At 43.1% G+C, this 24,375-nt stretch overlaps 1 protein-coding gene across 1 annotated transcript in view; it reads left to right on the top strand.

The window, feature by feature from the left end:
• The window catches only part of CUBN (cubilin), a 149,051-nt gene that overhangs the window by 2,163 nt on the left and 122,513 nt on the right, over positions 1-24,375 (top strand). The window contains exons 5-18 of the mRNA XM_075143880.1: positions 661-762; positions 2,777-2,880; positions 6,445-6,571; positions 8,029-8,197; positions 8,966-9,097; positions 10,276-10,371; positions 10,932-11,053; positions 12,336-12,522; positions 14,258-14,376; positions 15,683-15,917; positions 17,274-17,455; positions 18,266-18,428; positions 18,627-18,817; positions 24,116-24,272. Of these exons, the coding sequence (XP_074999981.1) occupies positions 661-762; positions 2,777-2,880; positions 6,445-6,571; positions 8,029-8,197; positions 8,966-9,097; positions 10,276-10,371; positions 10,932-11,053; positions 12,336-12,522; positions 14,258-14,376; positions 15,683-15,917; positions 17,274-17,455; positions 18,266-18,428; positions 18,627-18,817; positions 24,116-24,272 (2,086 nt within the window). The remainder of the gene's footprint in view (positions 1-660; positions 763-2,776; positions 2,881-6,444; positions 6,572-8,028; positions 8,198-8,965; positions 9,098-10,275; positions 10,372-10,931; positions 11,054-12,335; positions 12,523-14,257; positions 14,377-15,682; positions 15,918-17,273; positions 17,456-18,265; positions 18,429-18,626; positions 18,818-24,115; positions 24,273-24,375) is intronic.

Raw genomic sequence — 24,375 nt, 5'->3', positions numbered from 1 at the left:
ACTTTTTTTGGTAACAGGAGGTAAAAAAAAGCCAAGATTTGTGGAGAAGGTGAAATGCCTTCTTACAAAATATAAACTGTGTAGGAGCCTGCATTCCTTAAAGGAAAAACAGTTGTAGACTCAAGAACAACAACTAGATACCAAGGAGAAGTAAACCTTTCCTTTACTAATCTGTCAAGACAAAGACTGGAGAATTCAAACTGGATTTTAGATTGTACTGGAAATAGCTAATTTTCAACTGTCACCTGCTTCTCCACTGAGCTTGTGACAAGCCACAGCTAGAGCTGCCAGTAAAAGCAGTTGTCAGATGAGTCACCCATGGAATTGGGAAGGCAAGATAACCCTCCATCTAGACTCACAGTCTGCTGCTGAAGAACAGTCTCTATTAATACTTACTTCTTACAGGGCTTTTCTCACCCAGTGCTTGCAGCCGGCCATCCTGTGTAAGACCAGTCATATTAGTCATTATTTTGTACAGGGATAAGCGAAACAGCTCAAAACCTTTACAAACCAGCCCCGCTGAAAAAAAGCGGGGAGGGGAACCCAAGAAAGAATGGGGAAAAAAAAAAAAAGAAAAAAAAAGGTTTGTCTTGAAAATAAATGCTAATGGAACACCAGGTAAGCAGGAACCTAATTTTCTGCTCATTTTCTGGGTTTCAGGCTATCCAGAGGAAAGCCTGCAGTAGTAACCCCTGTGAGAACTCAGGGACCTGTGTAGACTCGGTGGATGGTTTCTTTTGCCTCTGTCCCAGCAACTGGCAGGTGAGTCTTTAGCCACCTTGAATACAGAGCGTGTATTTTAACTGTAAGGATGCACCTGGCCTAGTGTAATTGTGATGAAGCGTAGCATTTTAAGGTTGCCCAGGACAGAGTGAGATCATAGAATCATAGAATCATACAGGTTGGAAAAGACCTCTAAGATCATCGTGTCCAACCGTCAACCCAACACACCATGCCCACTAAACCATGTCCCTAAGGGCCTCATCTACACGTCTTTTAAATACCTCCAGGGATGGTGACTCCACCACTTCCCTGGGCAGTCTGTTCCAAGGCCTGACCACTCTTTCAGTAAAGAAATTTCTCCTAATGTCCAATCTAAACCTCCCTTGGTGCAACTTGAGGCCATTTCCTCTCGTCCTATCGCTAGTTACTTGGCAGAAGAGACCAACACCAACCTCTCTACAACCTCCTTTCAGGTAGTTGTAGAGCGCAATAAGGTCTCCCCTCAGCCTCCTCTTCTCCAGACTAAACAACCCCAGTTCCCTCAGCTGCTCCTCATAAGACTTGTGCTCCAGGCCCTTCACCAGCTTCGTTGCCCTCCTCTGGACACGCTCCAGCACCTCCATGTCCTTCTTGTAGTGAGGGGCCCAGAACTGAACACAGTATTCGAGGTGCGGCCTCACCAGTGCCGAGTACAGGGGCACGATCACCTCCCTGCTCCTGCTGGCCACACTATTTCTGATACAGGCCAGGATGCCGTTGGCCTTCTTGGCCACCTGGGCACACTGCCGGCTCATGTTCAGCCGGCTGTCAACCAGCACCCCCAGGTCCTTTTCCTCTGGGCAGCTTTCCAGCCACTCTTCCCCAAGCCTGTAGCGTTGCCTGGGGTTGTTGTGGCCGAAGTGCAGGACCCGGCACTTGGCCTTGTTGAACCTCATACAGTTGGCCTCAGCCCATCGATCCAGCCTGTCCAGGTCCCTCTGCAGAGCCTTCCTACCCTCCAGCAGATCAACACTCCCACCCAACTCGGTGTCATCTGCAAATTTACTGAGGGAGCACTCGATCCCCTCATCCAGATCATTGATAAAGATATTGAACAGGACCAGCCCCAGAACTGAGCCCTGGGGAACACCGCTCGTGACCGGCCGCCAACTGGATTTAACTCCGTTCACCACAACTCTCTGGGCTCGGCCGTCCAGCCAGTTTTTTACCCAGTGAAGAGTAAATCAGAGATACACTGAACAGCAAAGCAACAGTATCACACTCATCGTTTGGTTGAAGGGCAACACATTTGCTTCTCAGCAATATCAATATATAGCAAAAAACCGAAGCCCAAACCGTTGAGCCGGACCCTGCACTGCTATACGCGGGCGATGGCCCATGGAGTCAGTGGTGTTTGGCAGTTCCCACAGCAGAGAATTAGTCTTTGGTTTTTTGCTGAGCAGTGAACTGCACCGCATGCCTTGCTGTTGATCTTGCGCAACGATAGAGAGAGAACGGGGGAAGGGAAGGATATTTATTCAAGCTCAAACAGATAAGACAAATGGGGGTACAAGTAATCAATCCCATTCTGGGTTTTTTAAATCCAAAGACTTTACTGGCAAAGGCTTGAATGGTGCTGTTACAGACACTAGAGATGGAAAAGTTGTATCTTTTTCTCAAAGGCTCTCATCCTGAAAGTTGTCCCAGCAAGATTTGGGTCAGAACTGCTGTGCTTTCAGTCTTAATAAAACAGCATCTCCTGACAGAAAGAGTTTGAAAGAAAGTTTTCTGAGCCTTTTGCTAGCAAGTTGGAAAGTAGGGAGGATGACAGTACTATGCTTTCCATATGCTTTCTACAAACATCTGAAATATTTTATCCCCCATCTGACTGATAACCAGGGTCACAAAAACACAGCTGAAAAACAGAGTTTTGTTATAATGTTTCATAAGGGAAGCTGTGTTGATAGCAGCCCATGGTTTGTATATCTTTGGAAACTATATTAAACATTGGCTCCATGGTTTGCTTCATTTCTCAGTTATTTGGAAAATAAACCAGTTTTCCATTTCATCTTAGGGCCTCCTGTGTTCAGTGGATGTTAATGAATGCCAGATTTATGCTGGAACAGCGTTAGGCTGCCAGAATGGAGCCACTTGTGTGAACACACCAGGCAGCTACAGGTAACTTTTCAAAACCAGACACAAAAATCCTATATAAAATACTCTGCTATTTTTGAACCCCGTATCACACCTCCAGTACAAGTTCTAGGAATAAGTCTGTTTAGTATCTATGCACTATAATCCCTTGCAGTCTGAGAGAATATAAAATCCTTAATACACCGTACACCGAGCCCACCGCAGACACAGAAGGCCCTCCAAAGCCATTGCCTGCTTTGACACAAGAAGAGCAGCGAGAACCAGATTTATCACACAGCCATGCTGGGGAAGAAGGCTGCAAATTGGAGACGGGCTCCAGTGACCCGGCCTCTGTTGTAGGTGCAGATGCTTGCACCTTGGGATGTAGATGGGGCGGTGAGATGCGGCGTGCTGGTCTGTAATCAGCACTCGCCAACGTGCCCACCTAGCACAGCCACGTTATCAGCCCTCCGTTATCGCCTACCCCTTGAGACCAAAGGGAGTGAGGAGATGAAGGAGGTGAACAGCTTTGGCCCAGCAAAGGCTTTGAGTTGTTGGAAACCTCCTGAATATATGGGCACGCTTGATCACTGGCATTCCCAGCCTACCGCATAACTCTGAGAAATGCCTTCACCCCCTCCAGAAATACAGGCACGGCTGAGGCTGCAGCAGAGCAGGCAATGCACAGGGCTGCCAGGCAGAAAGGGAGGAGAAGTGCTGTCTGCAGGCGGCTGGCCAGGAGGGTGCCGGGGCTGCCTGTGTGCGGGCCCCCCTAGACTTGAGGTCCCTGGAGCATATCCTTCTCTGGCGGTGCCCAGCTCCTTAGGAGACATGCTCTTGTTTACAGGGCAAGCCAGCCTGAACGTTCTATGTCTTATTTTCCAAAATGTCAAACAATCTGGTAAATAAATAACTTTCAGATATAATACAAAGCTATCCCTGTGCAATGGGAACAAGCAGGCTGGAAAGCATGCCACAGCTTTCTGCAAAGCATTTTGTCCCTTGTTTCTGCATGAAAATCTCAGCCCCCACAAATATTTGCTCGGCGTAAGACTGGCTTATAGTGCTTTGTCAGTTCTTGGAAGAGCCTCAGACAAGGGAAGTTCTCCCGCAGTGCTCCTCACACTTCAGCGTTAACACAGAGCCTGCTGAGGTGTCACTGGTACGTGATGCTTCCTGTCAGCTTTTCTTTGATTTTAAAGGCTGTTTCTAGCTTGCCTGCAGCTGTCCCCAGTACAGACATTTGTCAAGGAAACCTCCCACGAAGTAGCCTGCCTTTACTTCTTTCTTACTGTGCTCAGAGATGTGGTGTACAGGTGTGTGACTAAATTAAGGTTCGAGAGGACAAACCCTCTGCCTTTCTCTCAAGTGTTGTCATTGTGCTAGTACAGTCATGATTCCTGTAAGTTTCTTCCCCAATGTAATTCTTGCTGAATCAGTGCTTCCTAAAATGAACTAAGACCTCTTCATAAGTCATCCAAATCTTAATATTACTGCTTTTGCATTACGCCCTCAGGACTATTGTTTAGTCCTTTCCCCAACCCCATTGTACTGTCTCACAGTCTCCCTTCATATACTGTCTTACTTATTTCTGAGTGCTCCCCAGATGCGAAATCCCTCCCCAGGTAGAGCGTGACATAGCTCTTTTCAACAGCTGTGAGAACATTGCTGCTAAATTTTCTGGGACCCGGCAACCCAGGTCACCCCACTCCTGCTCTGGTGTCGGTATATACACCAGTGCGGACTGCGGGTAAAGAAAAGGGTGATATTTAACTTTCCATAGGCCCCCAGATATAACACCAGATGAAGGGCAGTACTAGGTTAGGTACCGTGAAATGGAGCATAATGCAGTCTTCAGTCCCTGTTCAGATTCTTAACCTGCATGCTTCGAGCTGTAATTTGGGAAAGCACAGAAGTATGAGGAAAAAGCAGGTATCCAGGAAACGCCTTCCTGAATCAGGACTTTAGTGGGACATTGCATCAGTTGGATGAAAGGCTGTGAGGGTTCCCAGGTCTATCAGACTTTTGTGTCAGGACCAAAATAACGGGGGCCTCGTCTCAACATGCCGTCAGCAAAGGGAGAGAACCAGGGCAGTGCTGAGCAGCAGTGCGTTGCAATTTGGCTGAAGCTCCTTGCAGTGTGACCTACTTCTTGAAGCTGTTCTCTGAGCAACTTCAGATGGCTAGCGGATTAATCTTTGCCAGACTAGGTAGGAGACAGTGCCATTGTCCTCCTCCTTTGGAGCCGGCCGTATTGCCTTGCTGTGTCCTTTGGAGTCAAACGTGAAGCTCTGAATGTACTTTGAACATATAAAGGTGATCTGGTTCCCTGACCCTGTTGCTCTGTGCTTGCCCAGGTTGAGCTACTGCACTGGCAAGATGGCATTGGTCTATCTGCCGTCTCTTACAATAATGAACATGCTGTCTTACAGTATGGCAGACTGCAGTTAAGCATTAAGGTATTGTGGGTTTTTTAAGCCTAAGTTCATGTGGGTTGCTTGTTCTGGGTGCAGCATTTAGTTACCTGCAGTTGGCTTATCAGACTGCTATTTCAACTGAGCATGTGACACTGTGGCAGGGACAGTAGCAGCTTATTAATAATTGCTCCAAGGTCCAGATCAGCTGCACTGCAATACCCTGATTCAAATTCTGCAGATAAATGCTTTTATAGATTATTTTTTGTTAGCCAGCTTAAAAGCAATCCAAGAAGGGTGTGTACCTGCCATATGTCTCTGTGAGGAGCAGACATCAGCAGACATCGCAGCATATAACTTGCATCCAAATAAGTGTCTCACTGTCATCTTAATAAAAAGCTAGTGATCTGATAGGAGGCTTTCTGTAGGTTTAGGTCCCTTTCAGTTGTATTTCAGAGCCTCAGGTTTGACCTATGTGGAAATAAAGGGCCAGAGAAAAGGAAAACATTACCCGATGGCTTAGAAGGTCCCAATTTCAGTTCCACTGCGTACATACAGTGCTGTGACTTATGTGTGCCCTATAAATAACAACGTGATGCAGCTGGCAGCTTGCAAGCCAGATCTCCCCTGTAGAATGCCTTCCTTCAGCCACTACTCTGTTCTTCCACTCCAGCAGCCCCAAATGCCTCCTCCTGCCCACCACACTTACTTGAAAGCTGGGCTGCTGCTGAGACAGCAGCTGCCACGTGTTGAGGTGTGGGCGTGAAGGTATTGCGCTCCGTGTTGCTAGAGGTAGGGTTTCAGGCACTTGGCATCATATGAATGTCATAAAGTGAAACACAAACTTTAGGTGCTCTCTGACCGAAGTGGGATTTCCAGGCTCATGTTCTATTGAAGTCTCACGTTTTTTCTGGATTTGCACTTATGAATGTAACAAAAAGCTGTGGATTCTCCCATAGGGTCAGACAGTCATGGATATGCACAAGTCCCACGTGATTCTTGAGCCTCTGCTGAACAAAAGCCTTGCCTCTGTGCACGATTATTAATGGGATTGTCAGTATAGCTAAATAGATGGATTTCATGAGGAACACCATATAAATAAAAGAGTGGGGAATGGTCTCTTGCTATGACAATATGTGATCTTTAAGCTATATAAAGACAACATTTTGGTTTTACTGTCTGCTTTCACAATTAGCTGCTCCTGTACTCCGGAAACCTATGGGCCTCGCTGTGCCTCGAAGTTTGATGACTGCCAGAGAGGATCTGAGATGCTCTGTGGGCACGGCGTCTGCATAGATGCAGAGAGGGATCAGCCCAACAAGGTAAGGAACAATGTATAAGTCTCATTATACAACACAGCATGAATAAGCAACAAATAATGCTGAGCACCACAAAACTGTGTAGCACACACTGCTGCTGAAAAACAGCAAGAAATGCCACTGTTCAACATAACCTACACTTTCTGTTGTCCCAAGGACACCAGAAAAAATTGAAAATGCCTTGTGTCTTGTTAAAGGTACTTGTGACAGTATCAGATCTACTACTACATCCATAGGGAGCTTGGGAATATTCTTTGAATAAGTGAAAGTCTTATTTGAAGCATAATATTCTTACTGTTCATTATTTGGGGAGTTCTAAGTTGCTAGAATATTTTATTACTTAAATGATTAAGAAGGACAAACATCATGAATCTTGTTTTTCTTGGGAAAAGGCATACCTGTGGAACGTTATTGTCAGCGGCCTGGGAGCTGCCAGGGCTGCATAGCGGCTGGGTGGCTGCTGCTCATCTTTGGTGCTCCTCACTGTCAGCTGGACTTGGTCTCTGACTCCAGGCCCAAGCTCTCCAAGCATCTGCACTGGGTGGATGCTAGCATGGACTTGAACGGTCTTCTGGAGCAAGCCAGCTCATTGTTTTTGGGAGAGAATCTGGGTACAGGGTGTTCACTCCAAAGGGACGTATGGAACATGCCAGCTTTGGCTCTTTCCACTCAGAGCAGCCCTCCAAAACCACCCGGCCAAGCCTGTGCTCCTTAACACTCCTATACACCCATGCACCATTCCAGACACACCACATATTCTTCGTGCTATGCTATAAAATCATTTCTTTACTCAATTTGTAAAAGTTTTCACAACTCATCACTTGTTTTCTGCCCATTTTTTGTGGAGAAAGCTTTTCAAAAGGGATCAGTGTTGGCTTAACAGTGTCTGCTCCTGTGACAGCCAACAATACAGCTCCCATTAGCTTTAATTGGACCAAAGCTAGATAAATGCTGAAATCTGGCCATTAGTAAAGTTTACTAGAGAGAAAACTGTTTTCCTCAAAGAAAACATATATTTGCAATTTAATGTCAGCGCTGCACATTGCACAGACTACTGAACAGTTTGCTTAAAAGAAAACAGCCAAGCTGATTTCAGGTTGCTTACACTGATCTGTTTACCTTGGTTACAAAGCAAGTTGATGACTTTTAATTATGTTTATGCACAGCTCATAATTGCTGTTCATTTTCTCTGGGAACTTCGGGGTAAATTACAGGTTTCTTTTATGAATGTAATGAATGAGCCTGTTGTCGTTTCCATAATCTAAATAGGTAAATTCAGAGGAAGAAATAGACTGAGAAAACTACTGAAGCAACTTATAAAACAGAATGTGCAAACCATGTAATGCTCTGAAAGCTTTCTTGCTATAGTTTAAAAGACATTTTATAAAATGAGCTCCTCCTGCCCTTTTCTTGACTGTTCTAACTGTCTTAAATATGTAATGTGATGTTTGCTGTGGCAGCCCAAGTACCGCTGTATCTGTGACATTGGCTGGATGTCCCCTCCTGGCAGCCCTGCCTGCAGTGCTGATATAGATGAATGCAGCCTCCCTAATCGTCCGTGTTCACAGAATCCGCTCGTGCAGTGCCACAACACACCAGGCTCCTACTTATGTGGTCCCTGCCCCACAGGTATCACGTCCTTCCACGCTCTCAGGTGGGAAGGGGTGGCAGTAGGTAGTACTGCCTGTATGTCACAAGCACAGACACAGGATCCAGGTGACAGTAACTCCATGAAATGCTTTGGTCTGTATTCTAGAGAATAAATTCCTGCATGTTACGTCTTATCTAGATAACGCAGGCAGTGGGGTCTAACGCATGATTTATCCCATCCTAAACTGAGCATCTAAATAGGTCTGATGTACCCTCATGTCCATAGGTACCTTCATGTCCATCATGTCCTATTACCTTCATGTAATAGGTCCGAGGTACTTTCATATCCTTACGCTCACTGCCCTAAGGCAATATAAAAATCTAATTGTCCCCTCAAGCCATATAACCTATGATTCCTCTTCCTGAGTTGGGGAGGTGTTGTGTATAGGAGGAGCATTGGAAGTATTTAACCAGAGTTATGATAAAGCTTTGCTGCAAATTGTACATGTGTGCACTAGACCAGAACTGCCTCCTCTTTAGGTTAAAGTGTGTTTGATTCTGGAATATCCAGAATACAGTTAAAATAAAACGTTCTTGCACACACATCTCCACTCTATTGTGTTTGTAACCTATTTTGCAGACCAGTATTAATTTTCATCAATTATGAGAGGGACAGGGCTTCTCTTTTGTTAATGAAGTGAAATTCAAAAGTCATGTTTTTCTGCTCTATGAAAAGATCTGGTCAAAGAAGAAAATGAAAAGGCCAGGCATTTTCCATTTTAGTGTCTTTCCTGTGCTTCTTTTTAGGCTGGCAAGGAAATGGCTACAGTTGCCAAGACATTGATGAATGTGAAAGTAATAATGGAGGCTGCTCAACAGCACCGATAGTTCAATGTATCAACACAATGGGCTCCTTCCACTGTGGGCTCTGTCCACCAGGTAAAATGGATTTTTGTGTTGATAAAACTATGGAAAGGCTTAAAAGATGAAGATTCAACATATTTGAGGCTGTTTTATGGTAGACTTAAGAAGCTGAAGATTGGTTTTATATAAAGAAGTGTCACATACACAAAGCAATACTGTAATATAGAATGCAGAGTCCAAGTCCATTCAAATTGCTTCAGCTATTAATGAACATTTTGTAGAGTATGTCTCTAATGATGATCCTCTGAAATGTGTTTCTCTTGTACCAGGTAGCCCTTTTCAGTGTTAGAGCCTTGATTTGATGAAGTACTTCCTTTATAAGATCATTAATAGGGAACGAGGATAGCGTAATTATGATAGTAATTTCATTGTCGGTATTAATTGAAAGAGTATCCTCTGTGCCATAAATCACCTGTATTGTCTGTCTTAAAAAAAGCCTTGATAATTGTCACGCTCTGAATGCTGTCTAAGAAGGCAGTGTTTCCATTGCAGTACAGGTCAAGCAGTGGAAGTCGTGACTTACATCTTTATAATTTGTGGTTTATGATTTAAAATGCTTTCTGAAAAGCTATCAATACTAGAAAAACTAGCAGGAAAAAGTGTTTCTAATTTTGACCTTTCAATTGCGATTTAAATGGCAATAGACTACAGTTACTGAGCGCTGAAGGGCTATCACCATGCTGAAAACGTGGCCTCAGAGACGTGGATGTGGTGCAGTGGACCTCAGCTCTGGCTGTGCAGAGTTGTGCTGCAGTGCTTTGGTCCTGCTGAGCCTCCCGAGAGGAGCTGGATGTTGTGTTTGAGACCCAAGGGCAGCTCTGGTGTCCAGCGGGAAGCCTGGAGGTGGTCGGGGCTGGCTGGGTGCAGATGCGTAGTGGGGGCAGCACATGGTGGCTGAGAGAGCTCAGCTTCTATGGCCTCACTGACATCACCGATATTTGGCTAGCACTAATATATCTTTTTTCTAAAATCACGGGAGGATTTAGTTACAATCAGAATCCATCCCTGCGATGTAGGAACCACAATAAATATGCCAGGTTCTACTTCAGCGGCTATCTCAACTTTTTCTTTTTAACTGCAGAAGACTGATTTTACACCATAAATTAGTCTTTTTCTCACCAGGTGATTGTTTTGCTGTTGATTCTCACAGAACATAGTTTGTTACAGACTAACTGAGATTTACTTCTGAACAGGTTATGAGGGAGATGGACAAACATGTACGCAGGTTGATATCTGCTCAATAAATAACGGAGGGTGCCATCCTTTGGCTACTTGTACCTCAGCTCCAGGTACGATGCTCTCTTAAAGACTGTAAGTAATACCGGTGTGAATCTCAAAGGCGGGTTTGGTTAGGCTGAACCCACTTTGTAGCAACATATTGAGATTGCAGCCCCTTCTCCGCAGTCAGTTTTGCCTCACCCAAAGGAGTTTAGAGGCAGGTTAGCTGAAGCCAGCAGGCCTTTCCACAAGCACTGACAGAAATAGATTTAGGCTCCACCAAAGAGCAGATTTCATCATAAAAATGTGGAGACCTTCACCATTTCTCTTTGATGCAGTTTTCCAATTTCATCTGCTTTTACTATTCTTCTTCCTTTTCATACTTCTCCTTTGACTACTCCCACCACTTCCCACGAAGGGTGACCTTGGACTCTCAGGTACCCATAGCAAAGCAACACTAGGGATCTTTCCATGGTCAAACTGGACACTGACCAGGGAAGGTATCAAAAGATCAAATAAGTTAGAATTATATAAAGGCTCTGCTTCAAAATGTCAAGGACCTTTGCTGTCATTGGTATTGTCGTTGTAACAAGGACCGAATTGTTTTCTTTATCTTGTCTCATCTCCCAAGGGCCAATGCCGTTTTGTTCCTGCACATCTGGGTACACTGGAAGCGGATATGGGCCAAACGGGTGCTCTCCTCTCAGTGATATCTGTCAGCTGCAAAACCCTTGTGCAAATGGGCAGTGCTTGGTAAGTGCTGGGCTCCTCGCAGTTAGTGACAACGTTTTGTGGTTATAACCAGTAACAACAGCGAGGCTGGTGAGACTGAAAGCTGAGTGCAGACATGCTAAAGGTAATGAGGCAAGGTCAGCGGGGAGTGGGAGATCAACGGCTATACCTGGGGAAAACAAAGTGAGTTTCATTTCCTTGTGTTTGAAGTAGAGGCAGCAATCTTGGCACTAATAACCTGGGAGGTTGTAGCTGATACCCCAGGCTAGCGATGGGATGCTGGCGCTGGTGGGGGAGAACTGATGAATGGCTGTCCCCAGTGGGACAGTAATTTACCACCTTGGATCATGGAGGAATTACCCATGATAACAAAATCAAGTACCTCTGCTGACCTTCAGACTGTTAATATCCAGTACAGTTAGTTATGTGTTCCTAGGCTGATCTTGTGAGAGTCCCCCTGGAGTCTCAGGCTGTTTATATGGATATGCCCAGATCTAATCTACTTTTTCTGACTATTTAGAATCTATTTATTTTAGTCAGTCTATTAAAGTCTTCCCCTAAATATATCCTCATATACAACCATAGGCGATCATGGCTACAAAGTCGGATACTTCAGTAATGGGACTACAAAAGCATCTTATAAAATAGAGGAACAGCAGAGCTATATTTGGCCAGCTATATTTGAAAGAGGACATACAAAATTGAAGCAGTTAGAGATATGGAAAAACTTGATTATAAGGAGAAGTGGTAAAGGTTGAGACAAAAGAAATGGAAAAGAGACATACAGAATAAGGAATAATGCAGAGAAGGCAATGAAATTTTTTCTATTTAACATCCCTCAGGGTGAAAATGAAAGTTGTCAGCCCACATAACTGCAGTGCAGACTTCCCAGAGAACAGGCTTGAGAGAAATGATTTATAAACCACTGTTATCTTGACTTGCTATTTATAAGGTTTAGATAATATGACTGACTTGTTTCTAGGGTGATCATCTCAAAGCCAAGCAAACAGTTTTCTGAATGGCTAAATGAATACAGATTTTCACTTTTTAGAAAGTAATCTGAAAGAACCCTGCAAAGAAATAACTTAATAGAAAAAGCAAAGAGCTAGATAATCTGATTAGGCTTTAGGTTTATTTTGGTGTTCACCAGTGACCATCAAGGCCATTAAATTCCGAAGCTTTTATTTCTTTGCTCTGATATCTCCACATAAAATAAATGTAAATATCAGTCTTTCTGCCGACTATATTGATTCCTTTAGTGATCCATGCTCATTAAGTTTATTGCATTTGCTTATTCCTGTAGGCGATGATCTCTGGATACTTCTGCCTGTGTAATGCGGGCTGGACAGGCCCTAACTGTACGGAGAACATTGACGAATGCATTAGCAACCCGTGCCAGAACGGGGGGAGCTGCACCGATGGGGTCAACGGCTACTCCTGTGAGTGCACCGGCGCCTGGACAGGACCACAGTGCCAGACTGCCCAGCAAGGTACAGCCAGGACCTCCTCCCCAGGAGAAATGGGCCACCAGGCTTCAACGAGTAGATGCTTGGTGTATATGATTAATATGTGAATAAGAACCAAGTTATGATGGAAGAAAACAGGCCTCTTCTCGGTGGATTACAGGTCCCAATCCAAAGTGCTTTGAAGTCAGAGTTTTCCATGAGGTTTTATTATAACTGCTTTGTTTAGCAGTAGGAGCTTAACAATGAAGTTGATCTGCAGGCCCACTGGCCTTGACTAGACGCCAGACATCCTAAAATCAGATCTCTGTTCCTGAGAAAGTGGTCTCGTAAGCTGGTTGGGAAAGAGGATCCAATATAAGGAGAACAGATTTACAAGAGAATATATTAATGTTTCTCTTTTGTGCATACTATTTCATTTGTTGAGAAGCTGAGAGGTCCTGACATTTTTAGTCAAGACAAAAAGCCAAAAAATGTTTTCCAACAGAGATTTAACGAAAGAAATGTTATCCATGAAAATGAGGGACTCTGAGTTTTATAGACCTTGGTCTTGCCTTTAACATTTCTTCTTAATATCAATTTTTCGGTTTGTTTGGGATTTTTTTGCCATTAATTTTAATTAAACAAGGTCAGGATAGCATTCCAGTCAGCGTCCCTGTGGCAACCATCTGTCAGATGGCTCATATTTATTGCAGGTTGCTGTGAAGAAAGCAGATTAATTTATCGCAGAATACAGAATGTAAAACTTTCACTAAGCCCCTGTGAAATCTGCTCTATTTTAGAGCTACTTCAGGCTCTTTCCTATTTTCCTTAAATATCCTTAAAAACAGTAATTTTTTATTATTAAGCACATGTGGAAAAAAAATTTATTTTTAACCATGCATAATAGAAGGGACAGAACCAGTTTTTATTCAGTGAGAAATTATAATGTATCAACTTTTGGTTTAGTTCCTAATCAAGGGAAAAATAATACATTCTATGACATGATAATTCTGAATCTGGTTGAGAAATGGTGAGATGTTTTAGATGGACACTTCAAACAAAATTATATTCTTTTTACCACTCTGTGAAACAAAATACTTCAGTTTGCTGAGAACTGAGTATTTCTTTAGCATCAGTTCTATGTTAAACTACAGCTGCTTGTTGTACACTGTAGCTATATATACATTGGATTTTGGGTGCTTTATGGACATATTTTTCTGTAGCTGTTCAGGATTCCCAGTTCACAGCTCCCATTCATTGAATGGCTCAGTGAGAGAAGAGACCACAGTATATCATGAGAGGTAATATCAGGCCCAGAAATCCAACCAAAAAGAATAAATAGGACAATAAAACATTTGAAAGGTAACTTCTATGATGCACCACTACTGAGAAAGACAATTTTACATCATGTTAGCTTCAAAATGTTATTTCATTGTAAGTGAAAAATTTAAACATTCAATCTGGAGGTAGCCTTCTGGAAACAAACAACTTTACGGACATTTTCCTGAGGCAGAATCAACATCTTTTGGCAGTATTCACATATTCCAGCTGAAAATCTTTGTTCGTTTTCCAGGAACTGCTTTTCTCTCAGGGAGTAATTTTGCTCATTTTTTGTGACATTATTCCACTTCAGAGGAAATCCCGAAGACCCTTTTATAGAAGTATCTTTTACCCTTGTTTTAAATGTTTAGGAAGCTAAAGCTATGCAAAAAAGTTACGTTTTGTTTAAGTCTGTATAGAGATAGCACAAATTAATCTATGTAATTTTCTCTCTCTGCAGCTTGTGGAGGATACCTCTCAGGCTCCAGGGGGACTTTCAGTTACCCTAACAATCCAAACAGCCAGCAGTACAGTAGTGGGGTCAGCTGCGCTTGGGTTATTCAAACTAATCCCAACAAGGTAAAATAGACTTCAGGTTAAAGAAACCCTCACTCTGCAGGACCCCTCAGCTCATCAGAGCAAACGTGACCATCTTCATGCCACATATTCCAATATTGTGATCCAATCCCCTCAGAATAAATAGTTTTTCAAACAGAGTAAGTTTCAGATCCTTACAAGCCTTAGGCTCCTTAGCCTAAGAATTTGCCTGGGTTACGTTTTCAAGGTTTTTCCTGTGCAGCTGAGGGTTAGAATTTATTCACCTACCACCAGCTAGAGAAGGTGCCTGTTTTACATTGCTTTAGAATGTGATCTGTGAATAGCTGCATGAGAAAAGCTGTGCTCTGATGGGCTCTGCAGTTGGTTCGTGAGCTAAGTGACCCCAGAACAATTTCATGTTTCTAATTTCTGAGCGCAAGAAATGTGGAATGCTGAATTCATATCGTCAATATGAATTGCGGCTTTGTGTAATAACCACATTTGAATTTTTTTAAGGATTAATTTTTAAATGTTACACTCAAATGTATATTCTGATCTGCAACTAACAATTCCACTTGTTTTATAAACAACAACTACAAAATATGTTACTTCACACTTTAGCATGGGGCTTCTTACTTGATCTATTTTTGACATTTAATGGAATGAATTAAATAGTTTTATAAACCAGCGGTTGTTAGTGTTTTATAGAGCATTATATATATGTATGTGACGTATCCTCAGCTTTAAGCCTGAGAGCCACTACTGTCTTCAGCAGAGCTATATTAAAGCACATCAGTGTGGAATCTGAACATACATAAAGCTGTGTATATCACTAAGTATCTAGGGTGGGCTTATGAAATACTGATTTTATACGTGCAAAAAAAGATGATTTCATTTTTTTAACTCCCATGACAATATTTCAACCACAGCAATGGATGAGAAGTGTTAATTATCTGATGAGAAAACTGCATGGGAAACCTGGAATAAAGTGTTTTATACTGTATTTAAAGCCTTTCACATGGCTTGAAATATATACATATATGTATTTCACATATATAACAGACACAGGCAAATGGTCTCAATTATTAGTTTGTAGAAATAATGCTTTTTCCAGAAAACTTCCCTGTCCAAATTCTTTCCTATCTATCCTCTCTTTCCTTTTGGCCCTTAAGATTCTATAATATCTTCTTCTGTCCTGGAACTTTTCAGGATATGGCATAATGGCTCCAAGCTTGTAGATTCTCATGGTTGCATGAACACATATATCTGCTCTATACAGAGTTACTGCATAAACAGAGTCTCAGCAGATGGAAAAAAAGAGATTTCTTGTTTTGTTACTTCCTGTTAGATTCTGCGTATTATCTTCCCATTCTTCCAACTGGAGGCAAGTAATGAGTGTAACTCTGATTTCCTTCAAATCCATGATGGGCCTTCAGCGTCAATGCACATGCTGGGAAAATACTGTGGCTCCTCACCTCCTGCAGAGCTTTTCAGTTCCCACAACTCCCTGTATTTTTGGTTCTACTCAAACCAGACCGTTATGGCTGGAGGTTTTACTGTTCAGTGGGAATCTCGGGATCCTGGTAAGTTTGATGAAATGTCAAGTAATTTAGCATCTTCATGGCTTTGGAGCAAAATGGATGACTTGTTTCCTTTGATTAGGAAATGTTAGGAGCCGTAGGACAGTATTTTACTAGGGAGTGAGGCTGAAGCGTAGACATATATGTCACTTTAAAATATTTAAACTCCAACCCTAAACCTCTGCATGAATAACTTTCTGTTATTTTTTAAGGCTGTTTTATACCTCCTGTGAGGAATCCCCCAAAGAGCATGTGTTCCTGGAGATGCCGTTCTTCTGATTAGTTCTCTTTTCCCACAGAAGTATCTAGTACTTTGAGCAAGCAAGTTACCTTTTTTTGCCATTGACAATTTACAAGAGGCTAAAGAGTTTGAACCATGCTTTCCAAACATAATAGATTGTTGGGAATTTGATTTTAAATTATCTGTGAGCTTTTTGGTATGATTTGCTGTACGTTTCTGCCTGAATTCTTGGTAACACCACTTGCGTGATTCTTCCAGGAGGCCTGGCAGTGCATTTCCAGAGATAAACCCCAAATTATCTTGTGCAACATCAAGCTCACTTCAACGTTCTGTGTATTATCTAGAAACAAAATTGTGCTTTGGGTTGTGTCTTGAAAGAACCATAGAGTAAAAAAAGTATAGAAAATTCAGGGGGGGACAGTTTCTTTAATTCCAGAAATATTTATTGAAATGTTTTAGTGTGATTTTTGGTGTTTTTTTTTTTTCTTTCGATTGACATTATTAGACAGGTAATTACTAATTGACAAATATGGGTACTGAAAACTGAAAACAGATCTTTTGGGAAAAAAAAAAAAACAAAAAAAGCAAAGAGGGAGAGAGGTATAGATGTGACTAAACTAGCTATTCCTTAGGTATAACATACAAGTTACCCCTACCATTCCCAACTGTTACGCTGAGAGGGATGCTTTTTTTATTACAGGTATATAAAACAGCCTTCCCTGTAATTAACATTTTTTTAAAATGAAAACAGTCGTGTGCTAGGATAAAACGTGGAGACTATTTACAAAGTACAGAAATTCAGATTAATTTTGTAAATCCAATCCAAAACACAGTGCTTTTGATCATTCTCCTAAAGATATTTCCATCATAAATGGGAAAGAATCTTTTACTGTGCAAATCAGGAAATACTTGGAGTTCTGCTTTTATAATTGAGTTGCAGAATTAATTGTAAAATTTAAAGAAAGAAGTGACTTGTTGGTTTATTTGGCTTGATCTTTGGCTTTGAATTTATTCTGGATCCCAAAGTGGTACCTAGTTTTGACACTACAGGAGAATTTGTCTTCTGACCTCACATGTGGTGTTTAAGTCTGTGTTCTTCCATGTTTCTTTTCTGTTAGAATGTGGTGGTGAGCTGACGGGTACTTACGGCTCAATAAGCTCTCCAGGATACCCTGGTAACTATCCTGTAAACAGAGACTGTTTCTGGACCATCTCAACCAGTCCTGGCCTCCTCATCACATTTGCTTTTGGCACACTAAGCCTAGAACACCATGAAAACTGCAATTATGACCATTTAGAGGTAAAGTGTAATTGTGGATTATGACAACATTTTATGGCTATGTTATTGCAAAACAAGATATTTCAAAACTTTTTGTATGTACAGAAGGGGACTGTTTGAAAATTAAATCCTGGGCTGAAATGTTCATTCGTACTTACCTATTCCAGCTATGAATGCACAATCAGTGTACACAGGCAGTGTAACAGAAAGGGGATGAGATCCTGCTCCACTGAAGTCAGTGGAAGTCTTGTGACTAAAGAGGACAGGATTCAGGCCAAATACCTGGTGGGAAGCTTTCACTTTCTTACAAAGTTCAGTCTCCAAACTCCTTGTCAAATGTCAACCCACAGAGAATTAATCAGCTTAAGGTAAACTATTAGGGAAAGGGATGTAAGATTAATAGACTCATATCATAGTACAGTCCATGACTTGATGTGTGAGCTTAGGGCTTTTTCTCAAGTGCAAAGTAATGGTTACAGAATTCACCAATACGCAGTCATGGAAATGAGAAGCTGTTTTGGAATAGCGTGTTCTCCAAAATTGTGCAATGCAGGGCATGATTTCAGGAAAACAGTTCAACAGTAGATCTCCTGATACTTTTTTTCCCTTTCATGAAACCCTTGATGACTCTCCTAGGAGCACCATCACAGCTATGCTGGTGGGTCTGTTTCTTGGTTCCTGTGTGTTTGGAGGAAACTTCCTATGCGCTTTCCCTCCACCCACCATCTGCAATATCTCCTGGGGTCCCCGAGATAACTTTAAGAGTGTTGGTACTGTTCACAGTTGGCACGCATCTAATAATTCGAAATGCTGATCTATCATTCTGTCTAGATTCGAGATGGTCTTCTTCCACAAGACCCTGTCCTTGGTAAATACTGTAGCACTGTATCTCCACCCCCACTCCAAACCACTGGTCCGTATGCATGGATTCACTTTCACTCTGATGACTTGGTTACTGATAAAGGCTTCCACATTCTCTATACAACATCTACTGGTAAGTAAAATTCAGCACTAAAGGTTGATCTGTGACGTTCCCAAGATATAGCCAACAACGTATGAATGGATGTAATTAACACTTGCTATTTAATAATACAGAAATCCTCTTTGATTTGCAGCCATTGTACAGAGGCATCCTAAACTGAAAGAGTTACCATGCTTATGAGTATCTCGATATATTTTTTTCTTAATATAGCAGATCCAAGTTGTGGAGGAAATTACACGGATAGTGAAGGGGTTATCACATCCCCTTTCTGGCCTAACCCTTATATCAACAATCGACAATGTATCTACATTATCAGACAGCCAGAGGATGAAAAAATATACCTCAACTTCACCCATATGGAGCTGGAGAGTCACACTGGTTGTTCATCGAATTATATTGAGGTGACTTCTCTTAATCAGTTGATATGAAAGGTTGATTACATGTGTGTACAAAACCATGCTGTATAATTTCTGTCCCAAGGGCCACTGCAGAAATAGGTGTTAATCAAAGGACTAAGTATACCAATTTATTAGGGTCCAAAAGTCACAGGCGCTAAAAGCGCAGGACTGTACATTTGGAATGGAGCAAAGATAAGAAAACAAGAAAATCTGTCTAGCTTAACACTAATTCTTAATCGGCTGTACATGATTAAGGTAGAGTTTGGACCTTTGGTAAATGCATGCCAAATGCAGAAAAAATAGAAATAATGCCATAGCCACTATGCAGCATTTTCTGGCGTCATGGTATTATATGGAAAATCTTGTTCTGGCACAAAAAGGAAGAACACCATATATATATTTATATATCCATACGTATGTACAGGTATATATATGTAAAGCCAGGAGTTTATTGTGAGCATAACTGAAATCTTACAAGTCTAGTTCAAGAATTGTTATTAGTCTAAATCTAATTATTATAGAAAAAATAATAGTACAGTTAGAACATTTGTATATGGAAAATATAATAATAATACAATAGTAATGTTGATACTAACTGGGATCCACTTGAGGCGATTTTTTATGTTTGCTTTTACACCTAGCTCTCTCTTCATTGGTCTGCAGCTTCATGTTACATCTGAATTTACTACTACCATGTGCCTTTTAAGTACACTAGGTACCACTTCTTCATTTTGTTTGTTATCCCTCACCCCAGTTTTGTCCAGCTCCAGGTCTGCGTTTCTCTAACTGACCGCAGGTGAGGTTTGGCACGGTGCTGCGCACGGGGGTGCCGGGGCCCGTGGGGGCTCCCCGGAGGGGCAGAGCAAGGCCTCACAGTCAAGGCCCGTCCCACTGCCCCGGCCAGGGAGCAGGGCAGCCCCAGGCATCCTGGGGACAGGGATGGGCCAAGGTCAGGTTGGGATGTGGACCTGCGGGTGGGGCTGGCTCAGCAGAACCCATGGCGGGGCGGGGTAGGTCTGTGGGGAGCTGGAGACCAGCCCTGCTGCAGTGTCGCTGGGGCAGGGACTCACAGCCCTGGGGGGCTGACGTGGGGTCCTGGGCCACGGGTGGGGTGCGGAAGCCCCAGGGGAGGCACGGCTGGGCCGGTGAGTCCTGGTGGTGCCCTCAGGGCCTGACAAGCTCTTTATGTCGGTTAGGCCTGTGCCCCTTCTCCTGTCACCCCGTCCCTGTTCTCCTCTGCACCGCGCCCCAACTCGCCACGTCTCAAGGCGCCTGCTGTCCGGCCTGTATTTCTTCATACAGTCATAAATACCTCATCCTACATGGAATGACTGCTGGGTACTGCTATCTGTATAAAACTGTGGCTGTACAGCACAGAGGTAAACAGAAGTAAAACAAACTGGGCACAGACACCCGGTTGATTAGTGAAGGTGCCGCCACAGCTGAAGCAGGTAGGAGCAAGCCCTGCGGCCCCAGCGCAGGGCCCTGCACTGCCGGCTACGTGGTTACGTGGCAGTGGAGTTTGGTTTTGTGCTTAATCTCTTCTTGACCGAGCGAGGAATCGGCCCCTGTGAGCTCCATGTAGTTAATCTGTTTTTAAAAGATGTTATTGTGCTGACATCGTTCCCTTCCCTTCTCCTCTAATTCACGGACTTTGTTTGGAATGAAGTATAATTAATTTCTGAAATGAGAGGGGAAGTGTGTTTAATGAAAACAGACAGCTTTTGTTTGTTTGGCCTGGTACTCCTCTTGCCTAATTGCTGGCAGAACAGCAGCTAAATTCACAGCAGCCAAAGAAACAAAAACATTTCTGTTGAACGCAATCAGTTTGTATTAGTTCAGCAAGGCATTTACCTCGCTGTTTGCTGATCAGTCACAAGCTGTTCAGTTTCCCTGTGTTTCTGTCCTCCTCTTCTTCCTGCCCTCTCGCTTGGTAGCTTAGCCCAGAGCAGAGAAACAGGACCGACATTTTCTGACTGGGACAGTCAATACGACTAAAGCACTGTGCCCTTTTATCAAGGCCTGATTTTCCACATAGGCTTTTCTAAAATGACAGTCTCACTGGGTTTTATAATGAAGTTCAGCTAAGAGATAGCTTTTGGGTGTTTAAGTTACTTTAAAAGTCACTCTCCGACAATTGTTTTGTCACTTTGAAAAGGTGCAGATTATTCCATCCCTGGCGATACCAGGAAACCTGCAGAGTTTCCACAGGGATCAGACACAGCTCACAGGCACTTGCTCAGGGAGGGATATTTAGTCTCTTACTAAGGAAGGAACAGCCTGGGGCCAGGGATCTGCAGTAAGAAACTAGAGACAATAAAACTTATTTAAGGAAGACTGTGACATGGTGCTGCAGAGGTAAGATGTTAGCCAAGACAGCTCCTTTTCCATGCCATCCTAACTGGCAATAGGAGACATTACTCACATGGTTTAGAGAACCTGTTATTTTTATCACTACTCACTGGGCTTTATAAACCAAAAATGTAAGGAGAATCAGCTCAAGAAAAAATGTAAACTCCTGTGAACTATAGTTCTGGAAACTTTCACTGCTGTCCAAAGTTTTTCTAAATATTCTGGCACAAAATCTGATCTCAGTTGCTCTGCTGTAAATCCAGAATAATTCTGTCACCTTAAACTGAAGTTACAGGGAAATTTAAAATATCTGTTAGTCAGAAAGCCATCTCACCAACTTGAGATTGCCAAAGCTGGGCAAGCAGGCCAGCCACTGCCTGCTCACCAAGGCACCGATGAGGGTTCCCTGCCTTCTCTCCCAGCCCATGGAGGAATACAGCTGAGGAGGAAAGAAGAGGTGATGAGAGGGGACCTGAAAACTGGATGTCCCTGCCTTTGCCAATGATTTCACTGGAATGAGTTTTTGGGGTCAACAGCATATAGGTGCATTTAAAAAGAGCTCTAGCTACGTGAGCTACCACCACTTTTACAGCAGAAAAGTACTGTTTTGTTTTCAGGAGAATCTTTGGGAGAAAAATTGCATTTTTTGCCTGGGCAAATAGCAGAGGACCTGTTTTTTGGACCTCAGCTTGTTGACTGCCCTCTTGGAATGAGATAGGCACTTCATGGAATCATAGAATCATTAAGGTTGGAAAAGACCTCTAAGATCATTGAGTCCAACCATCAACCCAATACCACCATGCCCACTAAACCATGTCCCTAAGCACCTCATCTACACGTCTTTTAAATACCTCCAGGGATGGTGCCCACTTCCCTGGGCAGCCTGTTCCAATGTTTAACCACTCTTTCAGTAAAGAAGTTCTTTCTAATGTCCAATCTAAACCTCCCTTGGTGCAACTTGAAGCCATTTCCTCTTGTCCTATCGCTTGTTACTTGGCAGAAGAGACCAACACCAACCTCGCTACAACCTCCTCTCAGGTAGTTGTAGAGAGCAATAAGGTCTCCCCTCAGCCTCCTCTTCTCCAGACTAAACAGTCCCAGTTCCCGCAGCCGCTCCTCATAAGACTTGTGCTCCAGGCCCTTCACCAGCTTCGTTGCCCTCCTCTGGACACGCTGCAGCACCTCAATGTCTTTCTTGTAGCGAGGGGCCCAAAACTGAACACAGTATTCGAGGTGTGGCCTCACCAGTGCCGAGTACAGGGGCACGATCACCTCCCTACTCCTGCTGGCCACACTGTTTCTAATACAGACCAGGATGCCGTTGGCTTTCTTGGCCACCCGGGCACACTGCCGGCTCATGTTCAGCCGGCTGTCGACCAGCACCCCCAGGTCCTTTTCCTCTGGGCAGCTTTCCAGCCACTCTTCCCCAAGCCTGTAGCATTGCATGGGGTTGTTGTGACCCAAGTGCAGGACCCGGCACTTGGCCTTGTTGAACCTCATACAGTTGGCCTCAGCCCATCGATCCGACACTTCAGAGGGTGTTCAGAGCTCCTTGGCTTATACCAGTACTCTGCCTGGTTTCCTGGATGCACCTTTTGTTACTCACAGACTGTGGGCTCAGGGCCTGAAGTTCGGAGGTGCAAATACCTCTTTCCCTTCTAGTCAGGATTTATAATCAACTTCTGGGAAAACACATAAGATACATTTCTCCTTTGATTAGCAAATTGATTGAGGCAATAGAGTGGCAGTGCAGAAGGTAAAAGCTGGAAGTGATTCCCTGATCTAGCTTAATTTTCATTATCATGCATTGGACCCTTCAGTTAAAGTAATGGAAAATGTCAGCATACCTTTTTAGTGCTTTAGGGACTCAGAGTTGCATCTCCTGTTAGTGAGCTGTCTGGCTGCATTGATGTATGGGTGTGATGGAACATGTGCTTGTTCTGGAGAAGTGCCATTGAAAAATCCCTAGAAGGTTCATAGCCAGAGCAAGAAAACCACAAATACCCCTTTTTTCCCCAGCAGATTTTAGTGCAGGCAAAAATTTCATAGCTCTCACTGGTGAGCACCTTACCTGTCTCTTTCATACTGTTGTGTTTTAACCCCAGCTGGCAACTAAGCACCATGCAGCTGCTCGCTCACTCCCCCCACAGCGGGATGGGGCAGAGAATCAGAAGGGTGAAAGTGAGAAAACTCGTGGGTTGAGATAAGGACAGTTTAATAGGTAAAGCAAAAGCCACACACACAAGTGAAGCAAAACAAGGAATTAATTCACTAATTCCCATTGGCAGGCAGGTGTTCAGTCATCTCTAGGAAAGCAGGGCTCCATCACACGTAACGGTTACTTGGGAAGACAAATATCATCACTCTGATCGTCCCCCCCCTTCCTTCTTCTTCCCTCAGTTTTATATACTGAGCATGACATCATATGGTATGGAATACCCTGTTGGCCAGTTTGGGTCAGCTGTCCTGGCTATGCTCCCTCCCAGCTTCTTGTGCACCTGGCAGAGCATGGGAAGCTGAAAAGTCCTTCACTAGCGTAAACACTACTTAGCAACAACTAAAACACCAGTGTGTTATCAACATTATTCTCGTACTAAATCCAAAACACAGCACTATACCAGTTAATCCCAGCTGAAACCAGGACACATACTAAAGGTGTCACTTTTGGAAGCATATTGTACTAAAGCTGCGGTTCATAGAGAAGATCTGTTTCATCCTAATGTCCTGTGACAGTAGTATGTGTGTGTCTTCTGTGTTGATCATCCAGTCCTTCCTTTGAGCTCTTGTAAATCATGTGCTTGTGCCAATTACTGTGATGGCTCTTTTCCCCTCTTAGAAATAAGTAAAATAGTTACTCCTGTTAGCAGCTCTTGTGAGATTATAATTTTATCCAGGTATCATCCCAACGCTTTTATGATCTGACCTTTTTTTTTTCTTTTCGACGACTAGGTTCGAAACGGTGACAGTGAGATGTCTTCTCTTATTAGCAAATTCTGTCATAGTACACTCATGTCTCCAATCACTTCTACCAGCAACAGTCTCTGGATCAAGTTCAAGTCTGATGCTTCTGTGCAAAGGGCTAGCTTCCGGGCCATTTATCAAGTTGGTAAGAGGAACTGGTGACTTGCACAGTGAAGTGATCTCTAATTTGGACACTTTCAGTCATTTCTGTGCTATATTATCTATATAATGGGTTTAAGACAAACTTA

The sequence above is a fragment of the Calonectris borealis genome, chromosome 2, assembly GCF_964195595.1.
Source record: "Calonectris borealis chromosome 2, bCalBor7.hap1.2, whole genome shotgun sequence".
NCBI classification, from domain to species: domain Eukaryota; kingdom Metazoa; phylum Chordata; class Aves; order Procellariiformes; family Procellariidae; genus Calonectris; species Calonectris borealis.
Note: the sequence above shows the minus strand (reverse complement) of the source record. Positions and strands in the feature narration are given on the sequence as shown.